Genomic DNA, 25,956 nt, shown 5'->3' on the forward strand with positions numbered 1-25,956 from the left:
GCCATTTTGAAAAAAAAAGTTAAAGAAAAATTTCGTGTTTGTTTCGCAGAAAGATAGTGAGAGATAGTGAAGATGCCTAAGCATGGTAACATCAACAACTTCGATTCCGAGGTGGAAGATTGGGCCACGTACGTAGAACGTATCGAGATATATTGTGAGGCCAATAAGATAGCAGATGATGATAAAGCTCTCACCTTATTAAACGCAATGGGGGCAAAGACATACGGGCTATTGAAGCATCTTCTATCACCAGCTAAACCGGCGGATCAGACTTTCGCTAATATTGTTGCTGTCCTGAAGGATCATTTGAACCCCACACCACTGATGTTGGCGGAACGATTCAAATTCTATGCGAGAATGCAACGGAAAGAGGAAAGCAACGCGGAATACTTGGTCCAACTGCGTAGACTAGCGAAATACTGCCAGTTTGGGGAAAATCTGACAGAGGCATTGAGAGACAAGTTCGTGTGCGGGTTGTCGAAGGAAGGAACACAAAAGCGCCTGCTAGAAGAGAACGATCTCACACTTGATAAGGCTGTCCTTATTGCAGCATCACACGAAGCCGCAGCGAGAGGCACAGCGGAAATGCAGCTGAAGGCAGCGGTACTCAGTGTGGATCAAATCACTTCGGGTACATCGAAATGTTATCGTTGTGGGAAGACAACACACGACCAGAACCAATGCTGGTTTAAAAACCAGGAATGTAGAAAATGTGGCAAACTTGGTCACATAGCTAAGGTATGCCGGTCAGGAAAGAAGACCAACAACAACAAAAAAAAGTCACCGCAGGAAAAGTACAATAAGGTACACAAGGTGGCTGAGAAGAGTTCAGATGAACAGAATTCGGATTCAGACCCAACCGTTCAGGAACTGGGTAGTCTGAGAATTCACAATGTGAGTAAGGAAGCTGACCTGCAAACTATCTGGGTCATGCTAAAAATAGCCGGAGTCCAAGTGAAAATGGAATTGGACACAGGATCAGCCCTATCAGTCATAAATCGAAGGGATTACAACCGGCTATTCTCACACATACCCTTGAGAGATACCAAGATCGTATTGCAGACATACACGGGGCAGAAAGTATACCCCATGGGGAAGATAAAAGTCAAGGTGAGAGACAGGGGCAAAGAACACCAAGGAATGTATTTATATGTACTACCTGAGGGAGGTCCACCACTTCTGGGACGGGAGTGGATCTGGGAAATAAACATGGAATGGCACTATTTAAAAGCAATAATGAGTGAGAACTCGGTGAAGACAATCAGCTCAGACTCTGAAACGGATGACGATAAGACCAGCCCAGGTGCGAAAGACAAGTTTAAAAGGGACTTGCTGACTAAGGTTGGAAAAACGAAGGAGTGCATAAATGCTTATGCTTCAGAGGAGAACAAAGTTTCAGAACAGAATTCCACTGAACAACAACAACATAGTTTGACAGAGAATTCTGAGTCTGTCCAGTTTACAGATATGCACAATTCTGAGGAACACCGGGCTCGAACTCAACTCCATTTCAAATTACAACAGCAATTAGAACAATTGAGTTGCCGTCTCGAACAAGAGATGAAAGCAATGAAAAAGTTCTGTGACACAGAGTGGGAGAACCTGGAAAGACAACAGAAACAGCTGATGGAGAAAAAGGAGCAGGAGCACACAAACCGTCGGGGCAAGGAGGCCAAACGAATCAAAGCTGATTCGGTTTCAGAAGGTGTGTGCTTTAATCTGGTGGAGCAAGAGGTTCAGCAACTGAAAGTGCTTGTTAGCGGATTGCAGGCAGAAAAGACTGATTTGGTCGCCATGAACTCCGAGCTCCTACTGAAGTTGGGTGCAGCATCACCGGACGATTCAAGTGGGGAAATTCGAATGGTGGAGGCTGCGGATGATGGCGAAGTAGAAACAGCAAAGGAGCCCCAGGGCAAGGTTATAAACAGCCCTGCAGCTACTGGGAAACGTATGAGGTCAGAAGAGTTAACGGTCAGCCAACTCTTTCATATGCTGAAGGACAAGACTCTGAAATGGGAACAAATTGAACATGAGTTTAAATCTTCAAAGGAGAGGGGTTTGGAGTTAACGGTCAGCCAACTCCTTCATATGCTGAAGGACAAGACTCTGAAATGGGAACAAATTGAACAGGAGTTTAAATCTTCAAAGGAGAGGGGTTTGGAGCTCCCAAAAGTTATTGAAATAGCTGAGGTTGCAACACAGACTGAGAAGATGGCAGCAGAGCAACCCTTGGATGCCAAAAGTACGCTGACTCACGTCAATGTTGAACAACAGAAGGTTGAAACAGCTGCTGCAGTAGAGGGATTGAACAGTCCGATCAACCAATCTCCGAATGAAGTTGAAGTATTGAAATCACAAATGACGTCATTAGTAAAAGACTTGCAGGAAGCCCAGAAAAAGCTGGATGAAGCTGAACGCCTGAAGAAGTCTCTTCAGGAAAGATGTCTGGATTTGGAACAAAAGCTGGCTAATGTCCAGCTGGGTATGGAGGAAATAGAAGACCCTCTCACTGGCCTAGCTCAAGATGACACCGAATATTACCATGACCTGTTGGACGACATCGAATATTACGATGACCTGTTCTGCCCAGCTTGTGATGAAAACTCCCAAAGTGCAGAAACCATGAAGAATCACAAAAAGTCTAAGGAACATCGGGAGATGGTGGCGCTACTACGGAAAAAGGAGGACGAGAAGGAGGAACTGTGCATGCAGCTGGCAGCTGACAGTGGAGCCCAGAGAGTCTCCAAGAAGCAGAAAAGGAAAAGACGAAGCAGAAGATGATGATCATCTGGACCATCATCATCACTACTAGATCACGCACGGGGTCCCTTCGAACGGAGCCAAATCAGTTTGGAAGTAGAAAAACTTCCCAAGGTACTCAAGTTTTTACAAGCCAACAATGCTGGTTCAGAAGGACGGAAGTTCAAGCTGTTAAGTCCAGTGAAGGACTATTGGATGAGTCACTCCAGCAACGTGAACCGACTACACCACAGGGAACTGCTACACCACTGAGGTGTTGTCAGGACCGAGTCAAGAAGCACGGAAGGCACATCCACCGAGATTGAATCTGTGAACTGTTTTCCGCAGAGACTGAATCTATGAACTGTTTCCCGCAGAGACTGAATCTGTGAACTGTTTCCGCAGAGACTACATCTGTGAACTGTTTTAACATGAAGTTGGATATATGTTATGATGTTATGTTTAATGGGGAATAAGTATGTTGTAAGCTAAAAAGGGAGGATTGTAGTGTATGTAACTGTTCTACCTTTAAGAGAACTATCGTATGTAACCGTTCACCTTTAAGAGAACTATTTTAGGTGTGGCACTACTTTATCTTGGCTGCTGTATACTGTAATACCGACGGTGACCACACCGGTATATAAGTGCTGTGTCAGGATTTATTGGGCAGATTCACCCTGACCTTCGAATAGTAAAGTCCTGTTAAAGTTACTCTTGTAGTCTGTGTATTAATTCGCCATAATACCTACAGACTTTACAATCCAGCCACAAATGGATTGGCTGAGAGGTTTGTTCAGACCTTTAAAAAGGCCATAAAGGCAATGTCTAATGACGACATACCACTACAACACAAGGTGGATAGTTTCTTGTTTGCTTACCGGAATGCGACACATGCAGTAACCAACCAAGCTCCAGCTGTACTGTTCTTCAACCGAAGGCTAAGATGTCGCCTGGATTTGCTCAAACCAAACATAAGACGAGATGTTGAGGATAAGCAATTCCAGCACATAAATGAGAAGCCAACCCGGAGCTTCAAGATAGGGCAACCAGTCTTGGCCCGCGACTACCGAACAGAAAAATGGGAGCCAGGAACGATATGCACACAGCAGGGACCACTAATGTACACAGTGGACGTTGGAGAGAGCATCGTGAGACGCCATGCTGACCAGATTCTAGAGTCACAGGAGCAAGCCAAACCCGTACCACAAGAAGGTGCACCTGGTAATCAACCCGAAGTACAGATTGCGTCTACCTCAGAAGCAGTGGTATTGGAAGCTGACGAACCAACCAATGGCAATGAACCAGAATCAGCTCCGCCGCAAGAACAGGATACTCGAGAAAGGCGCTATCCAGTCAGGATCAGGAAGCCTCCTCAAAGACTGAACTTATAATGATTATTTCAGTTGATGTATATAATATCCAGAAAGTTGTAATTAGTTATTATTTAGTTGTTAAATGAATGTTATGTACTGTTTATCTAAAAGGGGAGGAATTGTTGTGTATGTACCTTTAAGGGAAGAACTGGTTTTAGACTGCAGTACCGGCAGTGACCACCCCTGTATAAAAGGCCCTAGCAGGCTTCCGTATTTCAGTCTGATGTTGCCCTCCTGTTCAGTAAAGTACCTGTTAAACTGTTCTCCCGAAGTCTGTGTATTATTGAGGCGCGGACTTTACACATATGTCCCTCAGCGATGGAATACTCAGGGCTCAATTTTAATGGACCTCAGAGGGCAGGTTTGGAGGCGGGTCGGTAGCGAAAATCATAAAAAGTGCCGGTTGGCTGCGAATCCCCCTTCCAATTCGCCCCCACGCTAATTTTGTAAGTGTCGGGTCAGCTGCTCCCGAACTGACCCGACGCAGAGCAGGGGGATAGGCAGTTAAGGCAGTTAACAGCCTGTTAAGTGCCTTGCCAATCCTATTTTAACCTGCGATTCTGATTTTGGTGCTTTTGGCTCCTGTTTCCTGTCTTCCAAGAAACACGCCAGCTGCAATGACTCGGGTTTCTTGAGGACATGATTTGCTGTCATTTGCTGCAGTCGCTTAGAAGCGCTCCTGCAACATGGCTGACATTCAAAATGCCACAACTTTGTTGTTGGAGGTTTGGGATAAGATTTTGCAACTCTACTGACCTTGTGACTGTTCAAGCTGACAGCCATCTGCAGTGTGACCTGATTGGAATAATCTTTTTTTTAATTTGTTTTTATGGGATGTGGGCGTCACTGGCAAGGCCAGCATTTATTGCCCATCCCTAATTGCCCTTGAGAAGGTGGTGGTGAGCCGCCATCTTGAACCGCTGCAGTCCGTGTGGTGAAGGTACTCCCACAGTGTTGTTAGGCAGGGAGTTCCAAGATTTTGACCCAGCGACGATGAAGGATCGGTGATATACTTCTAAGTCAGGATGGTGTGTGACTTGGAGGGGCACTTGGAGGTGGTGGTGTTCCCATGCGCCTGCTGCCCTTGTCCTTCTAGGTGGAAGAGGTCGCGGGTTTGGGAGGTGCTGCCGAAGAAGCCTTGGCGAGTTGCTGCAGTGCATCTTGTAGATGGTGCACACTGCAGCCACGGTACGCCGGTGGTGGAGGGAGTGAATGTTTAAGGTGGTGGATGGTACCGGAAGCGCCCCGCCTCCCTCTTGAGGCGCTGCGAGGGAATATGGCGCTGCTTCTTAAAGGGGAGGGGCCTTGCGCAGTGCAACCCGGGGCCCAGCTGGGCCACCAGGGATCGGAGTGCTAGCAAAAGAGCCCGGCACTCAAGAGAAGTGCCGGGCTCATGGAGCGCAGCCGGCTCTCCACAGGGCGGCTGTTCAGGAGGCTGGGGACGGCAATGGGGGCAGGTGCTGGCAGGCGACCAGCAACAAAAATGGCCGCCCAGCATCTCGCCTTTAATTAGTGCCGCCCCGGCCGCAGGTAGGCCCTCCTGACCCCATCGGACATAGCGTCCGGCGGTAAATCAGGGGGCGCTACCGAAGATCGCGGCTGCGCACGGCGATGACATCATTGTCAGCGGCGCAGCACCTCATAGGGCGCTGACGGGAGGCGCAAAGCAACCAAATTTTCCCCCCATTGTGTTTCATGCACAAGGACCCCCATGTCCCTCTGTACTGCAGCATTTTGTAATCTCTCTTCATTTAAATAATAATTAGCTTTTTTATTTTTCTTACCAAAGTGGGTAACCTCACCCTTTCCCACATTATACTCCATCTGCCAAATGTTTGGCCACTCACTCAGCCTGCCTATATCCCTTTGCAGATCCCTTCACAACTTGCTTTCCCACCTATCTTTGTATCATCAGCAAATCCACAGAGACTCAAAACACAAGCAGATTCTATGCATCTATCTAATTATTCTAAGACTAGTCTGAGAGACTTTCTGTTTCTAGTTCTAATACAATCATGTAAACACAGCATTACTCGCGTCTCAGTTTTATCCGCATAACCATATACATTTTGATCAGCCCTGATTTCTAACAATGTGCACACAACAACTTACTTTATATAGCGCCTTTAATGTAGTAAAACTTCCCATAGTGCTTCACAGGAGAATTATCAAACAGAACTTGACACTTAGCCACATAAGGAGATGTTAGGACAAGTGACCCAAAAGCTTGGTCAAAGAGGCAGGTTTTAAGGAGCGTCTCAACAACAACTTGTATTTATATAGCGCCTTTAACATAGTAAAACGTCCCAATGTGCTTCGCAGGAGTATTATAAAATGAAATTTGACACCGAGCCACATAAGGGGAAATTAAGGCAGATGACCAAAAGCTTGGTCAAAGAGGTAGGTTTTAAGGAGCGTCTCAAAGGAGGAAAGAGAGGTAGCGAGGCGGAGAGGTTCAGTGAGGGAATTTAAGAGCTTAGAGCCTAGGCAGCTGAAGGCACGGCCTCCAATGGTGGAGCGAAGAAAATCGTGGATGCACAAGAGGACAGAATTGGAGGAACACAGTTTTCTCGGAGAGTTGTCGGGTTGGAAGTAGTTACACAGATGGGGAGGGCCGAGACCAGGGAGGGAATTGAACACAAGGATAAGTATTTTAAATTTGAGGTGTTGCTGGATCGGGACCCTATGTAGATCAGCGAGCACAGGGGGGATGGGTGCACGGGATTTGGTGTGACTGAGGATGCAGGCAGCAGAGTTTTAGATGAGCTTGTAGGAGTCTACGTATTCCTAGCAAAAAACTCTGAACTCGGAGAGGTTCAACAGAAAAGGTTTAATTGTTGAGACTGCATGTTGAACACAAAATGGCATCAGAGCCTACACCAAGTCCGACTGCCTTTCATCAGTCCACAGCTTCGACTGCTCCTCCCCCGCTCTGGGCTTAACTATGTTGCAGATCGAGTTTCTTAAAGGTGTGATCCTTCTTAAAGGCATGATGCCTGATTTATAGTCTACGGACCGAAAAGTGGATTGTGTCCTTTCTGTGGTCGGTACGCCACAAGCTTATGTTAATGGAGGGTGCAAGATGGGAGGCCAGCCAGGACAGCATTGGAATAGCCGAGTCTAGAGGTAACAACTGGCGAAGGATTAAAGGGACCATGGCAGCATGAATATAAAATTGGCTAAGGGATAGAAAGCAGAGAGCAGTGGTGAATAGTTGTTTTTCAGACTTGAGGGAATTATACAGTGGTGTTCTCCAGCAGAAAAATAGATTAGGGTTGATGCTTGTGTCTGGAGGCTTGATGTGTGATCCCTAATATTTGACTGTTTCATTGTCCTAGTCCTTGTTTGAGTATTCTGTTAATCAGACTCCAGAAATAAACACACTCACAGAGAAGTTTAATGCAACAGAATTTATTTGAAACAGATCAAGGTTGACCTGGAGAATATGTGAGGCGTGGGGGGCCCCCTCTTCCCTGGACCTGTTCTAATACACAGTGCCCAGCTCAGGCCATTTAATACTCAACGCTTGCCAATTTCATTACCGGTTATCTCTTTCTCAAGGATAAACCGGGAGCCATTCCTGCGTTCCTCTGCTGTCACCAATCGGCTACAGTTCAGCTGCCCTTCAACCGAAAACAATCTTGTTTCAATCCATTCCCTTGATATCGGGAATAAGCTACAGTTTTTGCCACAAAACAACACTTATTTGCACACCCGAATTAGCAAGCCAGTAAATGCTGGTGTTTACACATATCCTGAGCGAGCAACTTAGCTCATATAAGGCCGAACTACTTAAAGGATGCTGGTGTCTGCAGTCGGAGTAAAGTTCCATAGTTCAATGATCTTTCATCATGGACAGGCCTATATAACAGTCTCACACTCGATCAGGTATTATTAAACTCATACCTCACCTCAGATCTATTGAGGACTGACACAGTTTGACTGCTTTATCTCACTAGTTCTTCAGAGGCAAGGATAATATATTTGTAACGTAATTATCAAAAACAACAGCTTGATTTCAGAACCAACATAGCACAGGCTAACACCTTTGTGCCAAATACTTATCTACACAAGAGTACCAGAGTGGCTAACTAGTTTAATTAAACTAGTTGAAAAATAGTTTCAAACAGAGCTGCTGGACAGTTATGCAAACTCATTAACTGGATTACTTAAAACAGCACAGAGAGAAAAGCAGAGCGTTAAAGTTTTAGTTAGCAGCAGGGTGAGGAAGGGTTCCCTTATCTGATCTTCCACCTCATAAACTCTCCATCATAAAGACAACTAGCTTCCCCGCCCCCAGTTCATGCTAACATTCACTGACCCCCCAGTTCATGCTGACACTCTCCCCCAGTTCATGCTGACACTCCCCCCCCAGTTCATGCTGACACTCTCTCCCCCCCTGTTCATGCTGACACTCTCTCCCCAGTTCATGCTGACACTCCCCCCCCAGTTCATGCTGACACTCTCTCCCCCAGTTCATGCTGACACTCTCTCCCCCCGCTGTTCATGCTGACACTCTCTCCCCAGTTCATGCTGACACTCTCTCCCCCCCTGTTCATGCTGACACTCTCTCCCCAGTTCATGCTGACACTCCCCCCCCAGTTCATGCTGACACTCTCTCCCCCAGTTCATGCTGACACTCTCTCCCCCCCCAGTTCATGCTGACACTCCCCCCCCAGTTCATGCTGACACTCTCTCCCCCCCTGTTCATGCTGACACTCTCTCCCCCAGTTCATGCTGACACTCTCTCCCCCAGTACATGCTGACACTCCCCCCCAATTCATGCTGACACTCTCTCCCCCAGTTCATGCTGACACTCTCTCCCCCAGTTCATGCTGACACTCTCTCCCCCAGTTCATGCTGACGCTCTCTCCCCCAGTTCATGCTGACACTCTCTCCCCCAGTTCATGCTGACACTCTCCCCCAGTTCATGCTGACACTCTCTCCCCCAGTTCATGCTGACACTCTCTCCCGCAGTTCATGCTGACTCTTTCCCGCAGTTCATGCTGACTCTTTCCCCCAGTTCATGCTGACACTCTCCCCCCAGTTCATGCCTGACTCACTGCCCCCCAGTTCATGCTAACAGTCTTCCACCCCCAGTTCATGCTGACACTCTCCCCCCAGTTCATGCCTGACTCACTGCCCCCCAGTTCATGCTAACAGTCTTCCACCCCCAGTTCATGCTGACACTCTCCCTCCCCCAGTTCATGCTGACTCTTCCCCCACAGTTCATGCTGACTCTCTCCCCCAGTTCATGCTGACTCTTCCCCCACAGTTCATGCTGACTCTCTCCCCCAGTTCATGCTGACTCTTCCCCCACAGTTCATGCTGACACTCTATCCGCAGTTCATGTTGACTCTCTTCCCCCAGTTCATGCTGACTCTCTCCCCCAGTTCATGCTGACTCTCTCCCCCAGTTCATGTTGACTCTCTCCCCCAGTTCATGTTGACTCTCTTCCCCCAGTTCATGTTGACTCTCGTCCCCCAGTTCATGTTGACTCTCTTCCCCCAGTTCATGTTGACTCTCTTCCCCCAGTTCATGTTGACTCTCTCCCCCCAGTTCATGTTGACTCTCTCCCCCCAGTTCATGTTGACTCTCTCCCCCCCAGTTCATGCTGACACTCTCCCCCCAGTTCATGTTGACTCTCTTCCCCCAGTTCATGTTGACTCTCTCCCCCCAGTTCATGTTGACTCTCTCCCCCCAGTTCATGTTGACTCTCTCCCCCCAGTTCATGTTGACTCTCGTCCCCCAGTTCATGTTGACTCTCTTCCCCCAGTTCATGTTGACTCTCTCCCCCCAGTTCATGTTGACTCTCTCCCCCCCAGTTCATGCTGACACTCTCCCCCAGTTCATGTTGACTCTCTTCCCCCAGTTCATGTTGACTCTCTTCCCCCAGTTCATGTTGACTCTCTTCCCCCAGTTCATGTTGACTCTCTCCCCCCAGTTCATGTTGACTCTCTTCCCCCAGTTCATGTTGACTCTCTTCCCCCAGTTCATGCTGACACTCTCCCCCAGTTCATGTTGACTCTCTTCCCCCAGTTCATGCTGACTCTCTTCCCCCAGTTCATGTTGACTCTCTTCCCCCAGTTCATGTTGACTCTCTTCCCCCAGTTCATGTTGACTCTCTCCCCCCAGTTCATGTTGACTCTCTTCCCCCAGTTCATGTCGACTCTCTTCCCCCAGTTCATGTTGACTCTCTTCCCCCAGTTCATGTTGACTCTCTCCCCCCAGTTCATGTTGACTCTCTCCCCCCAGTTCATGTTGACTCTCTCCCCCCCAGTTCATGTTGACTCTCGTCCCCCAGTTCATGTTGACTCTCTTCCCCCAGTTCATGTTGACTCTCTTCCCCCAGTTCATGTTGACACTCTCCCCCCAGTTCATGCTGACACTCTCCCCCCAGTTCATGTTGACTCTCTCCCCCCAGTTCATGTTGACTCTCTCCCCCCAGTTCATGTTGACTCTCTCCCCCCAGTTCATGTTGACTCTCTTCCCCCAGTTCATGTTGACTCTCTCCCCCCAGTTCATGTTGACTCTCTCCCCCCAGTTCATGTTGACTCTCTCCCCCCAGTTCATGTTGACTCTCTTCCCCCAGTTCATGCTGACTCTCTCCCCCAGTTCATGTTGACTCTCTTCCCCCAGTTCATGCTGACTCTCTCCCCCAGTTCATGTTGACTCTCTTCCCCCAGTTCATGCTGACTCTCTCCCCCAGTTCATGTTGACTCTCTCCCCCCAGTTCATGTTGACTCTCTTCCCCCAGTTCATGTTGACTCTCTCCCCCCAGTTCATGTTGACTCTCTTCCCCCAGTTCATGTTGACTCTCTTCCCCCCAGTTCATGTTGACTCTCTCCCCCCAGTTCATGTTGACTCTCTTCCCCCAGTTCATGTTGACTCTCTTCCCCCACAGTTCATGTTGACTCTCTCCCCCACAGTTCATGTTGACTCTCTTCCCCCAGTTCATGCTGACACTCTCCCCCCAGTTCATGTTGACTCTCTCCCCCCAGTTCATGTTGACTCTCTCCCCCACAGTTCATGTTGACTCTCTTCCCCCAGTTCATGTTGACTCTCTCCCCCCAGTTCATGTTGACTCTCTCCCCCCAGTTCATGTTGACTCTCATCCCCCAGTTCATGTTGACTCTCTTCCCCCAGTTCATGTTGACTCTCTTCCCCCAGTTCATGTTGACTCTCTTCCCCCAGTTCATGTTGACTCTCTTCCCCCAGTTCATGTTGACTCTCTCCCCCACAGTTCATGTTGACTCTCTTCCCCCAGTTCATGCTGACACTCTCCCCCCAGTTCATGTTGACTCTCTCCCCCACAGTTCATGTTGACTCTCTTCCCCCAGTTCATGCTGACACTCTCCCCCCAGTTTATGTTGACTCTCTCCCCCCAGTTCATGTTGACTCTCTTCCCCCCAGTTCATGTTGACTCTCTCCCCCCAGTTCATGCTGACTCTCTCCCCCCAGTTCATGTTGACTCTCTTCCCCCAGTTCATGTTGACTCTCTTCCCCCAGTTCATGTTGACTCTCTTCCCCCAGTTCATGTTGACTCTCTTCCCCCAGTTCATGTTGACTCTCTTCCCCCAGTTCATGTTGACTCTCTCCCCCACAGTTCATGTTGACTCTCTTCCCCCAGTTCATGCTGACACTCTCCCCCCAGTTCATGTTGACTCTCTCCCCCCAGTTCATGTTGACTCTCTCCCCCCAGTTCATGTTGACTCTCTCCCCCAGTTCATGTTGACTCTCTTCCCCCAGTTCATGTTGACTCTCTTCCCCCAGTTCATGTTGACTCTCTCCCCCAGTTCATGTTGACTCTCTCCCCCACAGTTCATGTTGACTCTCTTCCCCCAGTTCATGCTGACACTCTCCCCCCAGTTCATGTTGACTCTCTCCCCCCAGTTCATGTTGACTCTCTCCCCCCAGTTCATGTTGACTCTCTCCCCCAGTTCATGTTGACTCTCTTCCCCCAGTTCATGCTCTCTCCCCCCAGTTCATGTTGACTCTCTTCCCCCAGTTCATGTTGACTCTCTTCCCCCAGTTCATGTTGACTCTCTTCCCCCAGTTCATGTTGACTCTCTTCCCCCAGTTCATGTTGACTCTCTTCCCCCAGTTCATGCTGACTCTCTCCCCCCAGTTCATGTTGACTCTCTTCCCCCAGTTCATGTTGACTCTCTTCCCCCAGTTCATGTTGACTCTCTTCCCCCAGTTCATGTTGACTCTCTTCCCCCAGTTCATGTTGACTCTCTTCCCCCAGTTCATGTTGACTCTCTCCCCCCAGTTCATGTTGACTCTCTCCCCCCAGTTCATGTTGACTCTCTTCCCCCAGTTCATGTTGACTCTCTTCCCCCAGTTCATGTTGACTCTCTTCCCCCAGTTCATGTTGACTCTCTCCTCCAGTTCATGCTGACACTCTCTCTCCCAGTTCATACTGACTCTCTTCCCCACCAGTTCCTGCTGAAACGCCCCCCCCCCCCACAATTCATGCTGACTTTCTCCCCCCAGTTCATGCTGACGTTCTCCCCATCCCAGTTCATTCTGAGAGAGGCACGAGGGGCCGGATGGCCTTCTCCTGTTCCCAAGGAGAAATTTCATAAATTGGTTCGTTAAATTGACATTTCCAGTGAAACTAGAAACAGGGAAGGAAGAACACGATTACAATTTGGTTGCAGTCATTGACTCGAGGAAATCCCCTTGCTACATTTATAATGTGACTAGAGCAATTCTTCCCTCTTCGGAAGCTGAATTGAAATCACAATATACAATTACAGTAACAGATGTTCAGATGGAATTCCTTGCTCAGCTGATCTAACCAAGGCATTAACCCATTTATTTAAATGCACAGCATGACTGCAGCATATTAGTTCAATGTGTATCTCCCTGGCATGAGATCAGGATTCACAGTATCAGGAGGCACACGAGATAAGCATTTCCTCACAAACTATTTTTGCAAATGACTGAAGCGTTTACAAGCAGCTACCTCTCTTTAGCACTAAATGAGCTGATATATCAAAGCAAGTGTCTTCAGTGGGACTGCCCCCGAGCAGCAAAATATCGGGAGGTCCAATTGTTCCACCAGGCTTCCTATCCCCGGGGTATAGCACACAGCTTATAGGGTTTGGGTGCCAGTACTCTTCCAGTGACAGGCGTGATGTCCAGATCAGTCACATTGGCTGGTGCCTGGAACTTAAACTTCTGTAGCAAAGCTGTAAAAAACAGGAAGAGCTCCATCTTGGCCAGATTCTCCCCAGCACAAACCCTACGACCTGGGAAATAAATAAAGAGAGCCTTTAAGTGATGGCGTAAATATTCAGTATTACAAAATAAAATATTGTTCATAAATGCATATTCTACCACTATCAGTTGGCAATTAATATTTCCTCGAGATAGTCTCAACGCCACCCGCCTCTCCTTTAAGCGGACTCCTCATCCGCAATGCTCTGGAAAATGCTTTTCTACTCAATTACACAATCGTGTCCCATGGCTGGAACAGTAAGCTCCCTCATTGTGTTTACTGGCTACCTCAATTGTGCACGTGTCACCATATGCATCGCTCCTATCTTTTGGAAGGCAGAATCCAAAGCACTTTAGTGAGATGAAAGCACTTGTAAACCAATAAAATCGGTCTATTTGACGTGTAATCTCCGAATGAATAGAATACAGTTTTTACAGCAAGAGTCAATCAGTGTCCTCTTCACCTCTCTCCCCTCCTTTAAGACACTCCCTAAAACCTACCTATTTGAGCAAGCTGTTGGTCACCTGTCCTATAGACTCTGGAACAGTTCCCATGGATTGGAGGGTGGCTCATGTTAGCCCACTGTTCAAAAAAGGTGGTAGAGAGAAAACGGTGAATTATAGACCGGTAAGCCTGACATTGGTAGTGGGGAAAATGCTAGAGTCCATTATAAAAGATGTAATAGCAGAGCACTTGGAAAACAGTGACAGGATCGGACAAAGTCAACATGGATTTACAAAAGGTAAATCGTGCTTGACGGATCTACTGGAATTTTTTGACGATGTAACTGGTAGAGTAGATAAGGGAGAACCGGTGGATGTGGTGTATTTGGACTTTCAGAATGCTTTCGATAAGGTCCCGCATAAGAGATTAGCGTATAAAGTTAAGGCACATGGGATTGGGGGCAAGGTACTGACTTGGATAGATAACTGGTTCGCAGACAGGAAGCAAAGAGTTGGAATAAACAGGTCTTTTTCCGAGTGGCAGGCAGTGACTAGTGGGGTACCGCAGGGATCGGTGCTAGGACTCCAGCTATTCACAATATATATTAATGATCTAGACGAGGGAACTAGATGTAATATCTCTGTAAAGTCTGTGTGTTATATAGCGAATGACTACACAGACCACAAGAGTAAACTTTAACAGGACTTTACTATTCGAAGGTCAGGGCGGATCTGCCCAATAACTCATTACACAGCACTTATATCCCGGTGTGGTCACCACCGGTATTACAGTATACAGCAGCCAAGATAAAGTAGTGCAACACCTAAAATAGTTCTCTTAAAGGTGGAACGGTTACATACACTACAATCCTCCCTTTTTAGCTTACAATATACCTATTCCCCATTAAACATAACATCATAACATATATCCAACTTCATGTAAAAACAGTTCACAGATGTAGTCTCTGCGGGAAACAGTTCACAGATTCAGTCTCTGCGGAAAACAGTTCACAGATTCAGTCTCTGCGGAGGCGCTTCCTGCGCTTCCTGACTCGGTCCGGACAACGCCTCGGTGGTGTAGCAGTTCCCGGTGGTGTAGTCGGTTCACGTTGCTGGGGTGACTCATCCAATAGTCCTTCACTGGACTTAACAGCTTGAACTTTCGTAACTTCTGAACCAGCATTGCTGACTTCTAAAAGCTTGAGTACCTTGGGAAGTTTTTCTACTTCCAAACTGATTTGACTCAGTTCGGAGGGACCACGTGCGTGACCTGGTAGAGGTGATAATGGTTCAGATGGGTCATCTTCTTCTGCTTCGTCTTTTCCTTTCCTGCTTCTTGGAGACTCTCTGGGCTCCACTGCCAGCCGCATGCACAGAGACTCTCTGGGCTCCACTGCCAGCCGCATGCACAGTTCCTCCTCCTCTTCCTCCTGTTGCCGTAGTAGCGCCACCATCTCCCGGTGTTTCTTAGACTTTTCGTGATTCTTCATGGTTTTTGCACTTTGGAAGATTTCCCCACAAGCTGGGCAGAACAGGTCATCATTATATTCGGTGTCGTCCAACAGGTCATGGTAATAATCGGTGTCGTCCTGAGCTAGGCCAGCGAGAGGGTCTTCTATTTCCTCCATGCCCAGCTGGACGTTAGCCAGCTTTTGTTCCAAATCCAGACATCTCTCCTGAAGAGACTTCTTCATGTGTTCAGCTTCATCCAGCTTTTTCTGGGCTTCCTGCAAGTCTTTTACTAATGACCTCATTCGTGATTTCAATACTTCAACTTCATTCGGAGATTGATTGACCGTACTATTCAATCCCTCTACTGGAGCAGCTGTTTCAGCATTCTGTTGTTCTACATTGACGTGAGTCAGTGTACTTTTGGCATCCAAGGGCTGCTCTGCTGCAATCTTCTCAGTCTGTGTTGCAACCTCAGCTATTTCAATAACTTTTGAGAGCTCCGAACCCCTTTCCTTTGAAGATTGAAGCTCGTGTTCAAGTTTTTCCCATTTCAGAGTCTTGTCCCTCAGCATATGAAGGAGTTGGCTGACCGTTAACTCTTCTGACATCAGACGTTTCCCAGTATCGTTGTCATGTGTTTTTGACGTATAAGCTGCAGGGCTGTTTGTAACCTTGCACTGGGGCTCCTTTGCTGCTTTTAATTCGCCATCATCCGCAGCCTCCACCATTCGAATTTCAACAAATGAATCGTCCGGTGATGCTGCACCCAACTTCAGTAGGAGCTCGGAATTCATGGCAACCAAATCAGCCTTTTCTGCCTGTAACCTGCTAACAAGCGCCTTCAGTTGCTGAACATCTTGCTCCACCAGATTAGAGCACGCACCTTCAGAAACCAAATCAGCTTTGATTCGTTTGGCCTCCTCGCGCAGACGGTTTGTGTGCTCCTGCTCCATTTTCTCCATCAGCTGCTTCTGTTGTCTTTCCAGATTCTCCCACTCTGTGTCAAAGAACTTTTTCGTTGCATTCATCTCTTGCTCAAGACGGCGAATCATTTGTTCTAATTGCTGTTGTAGTTTGAAATGGAGTTGAGTTCGAGCCCGGTGTTCCTCAGAAATGTGCATGTCTGTAGACTGGACAGACTCAGAATTCTCTGTCAAACTATGTTGTTGTTGTTCAGTGGAATTCTGTTCTGAAACTTTGTTCTCCTCTGAAGCATAAGCATTTATGCACTCCTTCGTTTTTCCAACATTAGTCTGCAAGTCCATTTTAGACTTGTCTTTTGCACATGGGCTGGTCTTACCATCATCAGTTCCAGAGTCTGAGCTGATTGTCTTCACCGAGTTCTCACTCTTTATGGCTTTTAGGAAGTGCCAGTCCATATTTATTTTCCTGATCCACTCCCATCCCAGAAGTGGTGGACCTCCCTCAGGTAGTACATATAAGTCCATTCCTTGGTGTTCTTTGCCCTTGTGTCTCACCTTGACTTTTATCTTTCCGATGGGGTATACTCTTCGCCCCGTGTATGTCTGCAATACAATCTTGGTATCTCTCAAGGGAATATGTGAGAATAGCCGCTTGTAGTCCCTTCGGTTTATGACTGTTAGGGCTGATCCTGTGTCCAATTCCATTTTCACTTGGACTCCGGCTATTTTGAGCGTGACCCAGATAGTTTGCAGATCAGCTTCCTTACTCACATTGTAAATTCTCAGACTACCCAGTTCCTGGCTGTTGGAGTCTGAATCCGAATTCTGTTCATCCGAACTCTTCTCAGCCACCTTGTGTACCTTGCTGCACTTTTCCTGCGGTGACTTTTTTTTGTTGCTGGTCTTCTTTCCTGACCGGCATACTTTAGCTATGTGACCAAGCTTGCCACATTTTCTACATTCCTGGTTTTTAAACCAGCATTGGTTCTGGTCGTGTGTTGTCTTCCCACAACGATAACATTTCGTTGTACCCGAAGTCATTTGATCCACGCTGAGTACCGCTGCCTTCAGCTGCATTTCCGCAATGCCTCTCGCTGCGGCTTCGTGCGATGCTGCAATAAGGACAGCCTTATCAAGTGTAAGATCGTTCTCTTCGAGCAGTCGCTTTTGTGTTCCTTCCTTCGACAACCCGCACACGAACTTGTCTCTCAATGCCTCTGTCAGATTTTCCCCAAACTGACAGTATTTCGCTAGTCTACGCAGTTCAACCAAGTACTCCGCGTTGCTTTCCTCTTTCAGTTGCGTTCTCGCATAAAATTTGAATCGTTCCGCTAACATCAGCGGTGTGGGGTTCAAATGATCCTTCAGGACAGCAACAATATTAGCGAAAGTCTGATCCGCTGGTTTAGCTGGTGATAGAAGATGCTTCAATAGCCCGTATGTCTTCGCACCCATTGAGTTTAGTAAGGTTAGAGCTTTATCATCATTTGCTATTTTATTGGCCTTACAATATATCTCGATGCGTTCTACATACGTGGCCCAATCTTCCACATCGGAATCGAAATCGTTGATGTTACCACGCTTAGGCATCTTCACAATCTTTCTGAGAAACAACAACGAAATTTTTCTTTAACTTTTTTTTTCAAAAATGGCGGTTTCCCGCGCTTACCTTCTTCCCCGCCTCCGAGAATGGCGGTTTCCCGCGCTTGTCTTCTTCCCCGCCTAAATGGCGGCTTCCCGCGTTTCTTCCTCTGGCGGGAGGGGTAAAGCTTTGCCCTCGGGCGACGACCGCTGGCTTTCGGGGTTCGCAGCCTGCGCGCCGGCTTCAGTTTATTCTGAAAGCGCGAGAACAGCTGATTGCGTTCCTTGTTCCCTTTCTCGACAGGGGCAACCGGGCGCTGGGGACAACCAGTTGACGGCGGACAGTTCCAGCTCTTGGTCCTTTACGGAAAGCTGCTGTAAGCCGCTGGGCGGAATCTCGCTCGGTCCCGTTCTCCCTCGCTCGCTCGGTCCCCCTCGCTCGCACGGTCTCGCTCACTCTCTCGGCTCTGTCTCTCCCGCTCGCTCGGGCTCTGTCTCTCCCTCAGCGGTTTTCAATCGCGCCTCCCAGCCCTTCTCGCAGTCCGGTCCTTTCCTCCCCCGGCTGCGGCTGAGTTCTCCGCGGGTTTTTTTTATTTATTATTACCTCCCGCGCCTTACGATCCCAGTCACAGCGCCTCGCGGCCTCGGTAGGTGCCCGGCCTTTTTCCCCTGTCGCGGTCGAGCTGTCTCTCGACGCTGTTGCGTCTCCCAGCCCGCTTGTGCCCGGTCTCTCACACCGGCTGCGTTCCCGCTTGTAGCCCGGTCTCTCACACCGGCTGCGTTCCCGCTTGTAGCCCGGTCTCTCACACCGGCTGCGTTCCCGCTTGTAGCCCAGTCTCTCACCCCGGCTGCATTTGCCTGCACCGCGGCTGCCGTGCCCTACGCTGCCCCAGTCTCAGCGCCTCTGGCCCCGACTTCTGTCCGGCTCCTTTCCCCGGTCGTGGTCGAGTTCTCCACCCTTATATCCTCCATTTTTTTTATTATTTTCTCCCTTACTCACAGTCAACGTGGCCGACTTGCTTCTCGTGGCTGATCGGCTCACTCACCACCGTGATAGAAGGGACGATCACTGCCTGTTGCTGATGGAACGCTTCGTGTCAGAATTCTTCCTTCTTCCTTGCTCTGCAGACTCGAGTCTTCTCTCAGCAGAATGACGAGGGCGGATGCTTCTTCTCGACGCCCGTTAACTGCTTCGGATGTATCGCTGCCGCAGGGTAAGATCGAACTCGTCGCCACTGCAAAGTCTGTGTGTTATATAGCGAATGACTATACAGACCACAAGAGTAAACTTTAACAGGACTTTACTATTCGAAGGTCAGGGCGGATCTGCCCAATAACTCATTACACAGCACTTATATACCGGTGTGGTCACCACTGGTATTACAGTATACAGCAGCCAAGATAAAGTAGTGCAACACCTAAAATAGTTCTCTTAAAGGTGGAACGGTTAAATACACTACAATCTCCAAGTTTGCAGACGACACAAAGCTGGGTGGGCGTGTGTGTCCTTTGAGGAGGATGCCGAGAAACTCCAGTATGATTTGGACAGGTTGGGTGATTGGGCAGATGCATGGCAGATGCAGTATAATGTGGATAAATGCGAGGTTATCCACATTGGTGGCAAAAACAGGAAAGCAGATTATTATCTGAACGGCAATAGATTGGGAGAAGGGGAAGTGCAACGAGACCTGGGCATCCTTGTGCACCAGTCGCTGAAGGTAAGCATGCAGGTGCAGCAGGTGGTTAAGAAGGCAAATGGTATGTTGGCCTTCGTATCGAGAGGGTTCGAGTACAGGAACAAGGATGTCTTGCTGCAGTTGTACAGGGCCTTGGTGAGACCACACCTTGAGTATTGTGTGCAGTTTTGGTCGCCTTATCTGAGGAAGGATGTTCTTGCCATGGAGGGAGTGCAGCGAAGATTCACCAGACTGATACCTGGGATGGCAGGAATGACGTATGAGGAGAGATTGGGTCGATTGGGCTTATACTCGCTGGAGTTTAGAAGAATGAGAGGGGATCTCATTGAAACTTACAAAATTCTAACAGGACTGGACAGACTAGATGCAGGAAGGATGTTCCCGATGGCCGGGGAGTCCAGAACCAGGGGTCACAGTCTAAAGATAAGGGGTAAGCCATTTAGGACAGAGATGAGGAGGAATTTCTTCACCCAGAGAGTGGTGAGCCTGTGGAATTCTCTACCAAAGAAGGCAGTAGAGGCCAATTCATTAAATATATTCAAGAAGGAGTTAGATATATTTCTTAAGGCTAAAGGGATCAAGGGATATGGGGAGAAGGCAGGGACAGGGTACTGAATTTGGATGATCAGCCATGATCTCATTGAATGGCGGAGCAGGCTCGAGGGGCCGAATGGCCTACTCCTGCTCCTATCTTCTATGTTTCTAATATCTCCTCCTTTGACCTGGTGTCAATTTCTGTCTGATTATGCTCCTGTGAACTGCCTTAGGAAGTTCGACTATACTAACGATGCTATATAAATGCATGTTCTTGTTGTTAAAAGTCTCAACACCAAGCTGCTGGAAATCCCACAGCTGAAAAGTTGATAGGAATGCACAAATCCCATTTACATTCAGATAAACAGCAGCCAAGACTTAGAAATACTTGCTGCTTGTCCACAGTGGACCACCATCCCCACCAGGCCATTGACTTGTCATGTTATCATAGTATCATACAGCACAGAAGGAGCTCATTTGGCCGCTCAGTTCAGCTAATTCTTGAGGATTGATTCTGTTCCAATGTCCCATCACCAGACATGGCAGGAGGAACAACAGTCATAGATCTACGGCCATTATGAGTGACAGTAGAGAAGTGTTGGTCCGTCTAATCAACAAAATCGCTCAAAAGTAAGAACAATAACACATTTCCAGGGCCATTTAGTACCTGCGCCGAAAGGCAGGAAGGCCTCTCTCTTAACAAATTTCGCCTCACTGTTCAGAAAGTGGGACGGGTCGAACTCATCCGCCTTCTCCCACTGAGTTTTATCCCGCAGCACCGACCAAAGCAAAGTTGCGATGTGAGTTCTCTGCAACAGAATGACAAACTGGATCAGCAACAATTCATGTGTTCAATTTACCATCGAGACGTTCATGCGACCAAACCAAGTCATTCAGTCTTGTCACCCTGGTGGATCAGAAAACTTTTCAGATCACTTATTTCTCAAAGTTCAGCTTTGTCCCAAAAGCTGGTGTTTTCTGTTGATGAACTTTGCTGACTATATCCTCCTTTGTGGGATTTCAACTTCATGCGTGTTCGGAAACATCAACATCATAACACACCCACAAGAGTTCTGTGTCTTTTGTATTCATCTCACTTTCTCTCTCTCTCTCAGCACCTCGCACTGTCTCTATCGCTCTGTCTGTCTCTGTCTCTGCCTCTCTCTGTTACTCTATCTGTCTCTATCACTGACTGTCTCAGTCTCTGTAATAGCCCATTAGTTTAGAAGAATGAGAGGGGATCTCATTGAAACTTATAAAATTCTGACAGGACTGGACAGACTAGATGCAGGAAGGATGTTCCTGATGGTCGGGGAGTCCAGAACCAGGGGTCACAGTCTAAGGATAAGGGGTAAGCCATTTAGGACAGAAATGAGGAGGAATTTCTTCACCCAGAGAGTGGTGAACCTGTGGAATTCTCTACCACAGAAGGCAGTAGAGGCCAATTCATTAAATATATTCAAGAAGGAGTTGGATATATTTCTTAAGGCTAAAGGGATCAAGGGATATGGGGAGAAAGCAGGGACAGGGTACTGAATTTGGATGATCAGCCATGATCACATTGAATGGCGGAGCAGGCTCGAGGGGCCGAATGGCCTACTCCTGCTCCTATCTTCTATGTTTCTATTAAGTAGATGCATGGCAGGGCACCTCAGTCCTGTGGAATGCACATCTTGTGCCATGTGGGAACTCCAGGACGCTTCCTGAACAACCACATGTGCAGGAAGTGTCATCAGCTGGAGGAGCTCAAGCTTTAGGTTTCGGAGCTTGAGCAGCAGTTGGTATCACTGCGATGCATCTGTGAGGCTGAGAGTTACATGGATAGCACGTTTCAGGAGGTGGTCACCCCGCAGTGTCAGAGAGTGCTGGCAGTGAGGGAATGGGTGACCGTCGGACAGACAAGGAGGACCAGGCAGGTAGTACAGGAGCCTCCTGAGTGCATCTCACTCTCTAACCAGTACTGCATACTAGGGAGGGCGATGATTAATCTGGGGAGTACAGCCAGAGCCAAGTGCACAGCACCATGGCTGGCTCAGCTGTACAGGGGGGGGGATGAGATAGATCGGGAAAGCAATAGTGATAGGAGATTCAATAGTATGGGGAACAGACAGGCATTTCTGCAGCTGCAGATGTGATTCCAGGATGGTATGTTACCTCCCTGGTGCCAGGGTCAAGGATGTTACTGAGCGGCTGCATAATATTCTGAGGGGGGAGGGTGAACAGCCAGAGGTCATGGTCCATATTGGTATCAACGATATTGGTAGAAAGAGGGATGAGGTCCTGCAAGCAGATTTTAGGGAGCTAGGAAAGAGATTAAAAAGCAGGACCTCAAAGGTAGTAATCTCTGGCTTACTCCTGGTGCCACGAGCTAGTGAGTATATAGAAATAGAATAGAGCAGATGAATGCATGGCTGGAGAGATGGTGCAGGAGGGAAGGCTTTAGATTCCTGGGACATTGGGTAGGTTCTGGGGGAGATGGGACCTGACAGGCCAGACGGGTTGTACCTCAACAGAGCCGGCACCAATGTCCTCATGGGGGCAGGGTGGGGGGGGTTGCTAGTGCAGTTGGGGAGGGTTTAAACTAATTTGGCAGGGGGATGGGCACCAGGATGTAGCATTAGAAAGGGGAAACAAGGTGCACAAAGGATTGGGAGAGACAGCTAGCACTAGAGTAAGAAATAGTACGGTATTAGGTGGGGTCACTCTAAGAGAGAATACAAGATGGTCTAAGATAGGTTTACCATGCATGTGTGTAAATGCACAAAGCGTGGTAAATAAGGTTGGTGAGCTGCAGGTGCAAATAGCCACATGGGAATATGATGTTGTGGTGATAACGGAGACCTGGCTCAAAAAAGGACAGAATTGGAAACTAAATATTCCTAGATATTTAGAAAAGATAGGGAAGGAAAGAAAGGAGGTGGGGTGGCAGTATTGGTTAAGGAGAATGTTACAGTGCTGGAGAGAAAGGATGTCCTGGAGGGGTCAAGGACAGAATCGATTTGCTAGAGTTAAGAAACAATAGGGGTGCCATTACACTACTAGGTGTATTCTATAGGCCACCAACTAGTAGGAAGGATATAGAGGAGCAAATTTGCAGGGAAATTACAGAGAGGTGCAAGAACTATAGAGTAGTGATAATGGGAGACTTCAACTATCCTAATATAGACTGGGATAGTAATAGTGTAAAGGGCAGAGAGGGGGAAGAATTTCTGAAGTGTGTCCAGGAGAACTTTCTTGATCAGTTTGTTTCCAGCCCAACGAGGATGGAGGCATTGCTGGATCTGGTTCTGGGGAATGAGGTGGGTCAAGTGCAGAAATCGTTGAAGTTGGCAGGGTAGGTTGCAAAAGCGGTTAAAAAAGCATACGGGATCCTGGGCTTCATAGATAGAGGCATAGGGCTCGAATTTCCAAGCCCCGTGGAGGCGGGTTTGGAGGCGGGAGTGGTGGGAAAATTGCAGAATCAGGGGGCAGGAACCCATCCCGCCCCCAACCCGCCTCCGTGCCAATGTCCCAGGAGGCGGGTATCCGACCTGTGCTGGGAGCCGTCTCCCCGAGGCGGGAAGGGGATTAGTGCCAATTAACTGCCTGTTAACAGGTAGTTAACAAGCACTTTTCTGCCTAATCCCTATTTTTAGTACTGAAGTGTGGGCTTCCCGACGGCTCCGAACCATGCCAAGTTAGCGAGGCGGACCGTCGGTCTGAAGGGGTTGGAGGGGTCGAGATGTCTGTTGTGCAAGTGAGTGATGGGTGCATGTGTGCAGAGGTAAGTGTGTGAGGTAAGTGTAAAGTGTTTTAATAAGTTTTACTTACCTTTACTTTCTCCTGTAGGCTTCCTTCCTTCAGGTCTCGGGAGCCCCTCAGTTCACCGGCACAGAAAGCAGAATGGCCGCTGAACTGTCAAAAGCTGCAGCATTCTGCTTTTTGGTCTGGAGAGATCTCTAACTGAGTCTGAGTAGAAGGACTCAAGTTAGAAGACAGATTGTCAGTGTTTGACAGCTTCACAGAGCTGTCAAACACTGATTTTTCATCTGTCAAAAGCTCTTGACAGATGAAATGTCAATCACTGATGTCACCAGTAACCAGGTGTCCCTTAATTGGCCTGCTGAGCCCGCTGGGCGGGCTTAACAAGGTCAATCAAGGGAAAATAGCGTGGGTTGGCCACAAGTCAATGGAGGCGGGACTACAACCCAAAAAGTGGGAGTCCCGCCTCCATCACGTCCCCATTGATAAATTCGAGCCCATAGAGTACAAAAGCAAGGAAGTTATGATAGAAACATAGAAGATAGGAGCAGGAGTAGGCCATTCGGCCCTTCGAGCCTGCTCCGCCATTCAACGAGATCATGGCTGATCATCCAAACCCTAGCACCCGGTCCCTACACCGACAGCCATCCCACCCAAGCCCTATCCCCATAACCCCGTAACCCCACGTATTTAATCCCCCCTAACACTAAGGGTCAATTAAAAAATTTTTTTTTTTTATCATGGCCAATCAACCTAACCCGCACATCTTTGGACTGTGGGAGGAAACCGGAGCACCCGGAGGAAACCCACGCAAACACGGGGAGAATGTGCAAACTCCACACAGATGAACCTTTATAAAACACTGCTTTGGCCTCAACTGGAGTACTGTGTCCAATTCTGGGCACCGCACTTTAGGAAGGATGTGATGACCTTAGAGAGGGTGCAGAAAAGATTTACAAGAATGATTCCAGGGATGAGGGACTTCAGTTACGTGGATAGACTGGAAAAGCTGGGGTTGTTCTCCTTGGAGCAGAGAAGGTTGAGAGGAGATGCGATAGAGGTGTTCAAAATCATGAGGGGTCTAGACAGAGCAGATAGAGAGAAACTGTTCCCATTGGCAGAAGGATTGAAAATCAGAGGGCACAGATTTAAGGTGATTGGCAGAAGAACCAAAGGCGACATGAGGGAAAACATTTTTACACAGCGAGTGGTTAGGATCTGGAATGAACTGCCTGAAAGGGTGGTGGAGGCAGATTCAATCGTGGCTTTCAAAAGGGAATTAGATAAGTACCTGAAGGAAAAAAATTTACAGGGCTATGGGGAAAGGGCGGGGGAGTGGGTCTAGCTGATACGCTCTTGCAGAGTTCCGGCACGGGCTCGACTGGCCGAATGGCCTCCTTCTGTGCTGTACCCATTCTATAATCTCTCTGTCTCTGTCACTCTCTGCCTTCTTTATCTCTCTATCTCTGTTTCCCTGTCTCTCTCTCTGTCTGTCTTTCTCTCTCTGTGTCTTTCTCTGTTTTCTGGCACTCTATCTATCTCTCTGCCTCAGTATCTCTGCCTCAGTCTCCCTCTCTCTCTGTCCCCCCTTTGTCTCACTCTGGCTCTCTCTCTCTCTCTCTTTGTCTGTCTCTCTTTCTCCCTGTCTCTCTCTGTCTGTCTTTCTCTCTCTGTCTGTCTCTTTCCATCTATGTGTCTCTCTGAACTAGATAGGCTGGGGAAAACGAGTGGTCATGAGTATAAGCTGTCCAAGCACAGGGCTAGGATAGATGTTGGAGATTTGTCTTTATGACGAGGGGTTATGAGTAGCCGGCTCATGCAGATTTGCAGCAACTGTTCAAAATAGGAGCTGGATGAGACCCTGTGTACAAAAGGTAGGCGGGGTGCGCCACACGCACTGCCATCCCCAGAACTCGATTTGATCAACATATGGGATTGGAGAGCGATTTCCCAGATTTTTTTACCCCTGAATTGGCCTATTTTAAAATTTGTTTTGCAATCTCTCCCAGGAGACTCCGAGTGCTGGGGTATACTGAGAGCTTAGTTGTGTGTCATGACTGTTTGGGACAGACTTAATGGACCAGCTGGTCATTTCTTGTCTGTAATTTTGTATCTTCCATACACTTTAAATTACAAGCTGAAAATTTCCATTAACTGACACAAATTCTCACACAGACATAGAAACACACATACACATACACACGTACTTACGCAAATACACTTACATAAAAAATACACAGACACATG

The 25,956-nt window shown here is 48.0% G+C and overlaps 1 protein-coding gene across 1 annotated transcript in view; it reads right to left on the reverse strand.

Annotated features, from left to right (window-relative positions):
- Positions 1 to 12,428: 12,428 nt before the first annotated feature.
- Positions 12,429 to 25,956, reverse strand: part of LOC147096471 (cytochrome P450 2K6-like) — an 81,519-nt gene continuing 67,991 nt past the window's right edge. Inside the window, exons 8-9 of the mRNA XM_085975262.1 lie at positions 20,636 to 20,777; positions 12,429 to 13,369 (exon numbers count right to left, since the gene is read on the reverse strand). Of these exons, the coding sequence (XP_085831388.1) occupies positions 13,188 to 13,369; positions 20,636 to 20,777 (324 nt within the window). The 3' untranslated portion in view covers positions 12,429 to 13,187. The remainder of the gene's footprint in view (positions 13,370 to 20,635; positions 20,778 to 25,956) is intronic.

This window comes from Somniosus microcephalus, unplaced genomic scaffold, assembly GCF_052327205.1.
Source record: "Somniosus microcephalus isolate GS21.2 unplaced genomic scaffold, FLI_Smic_1.0 unresolved_chr1, whole genome shotgun sequence".
In the NCBI taxonomy this organism is placed as follows: Eukaryota; Metazoa; Chordata; class Chondrichthyes; order Squaliformes; family Somniosidae; genus Somniosus; species Somniosus microcephalus.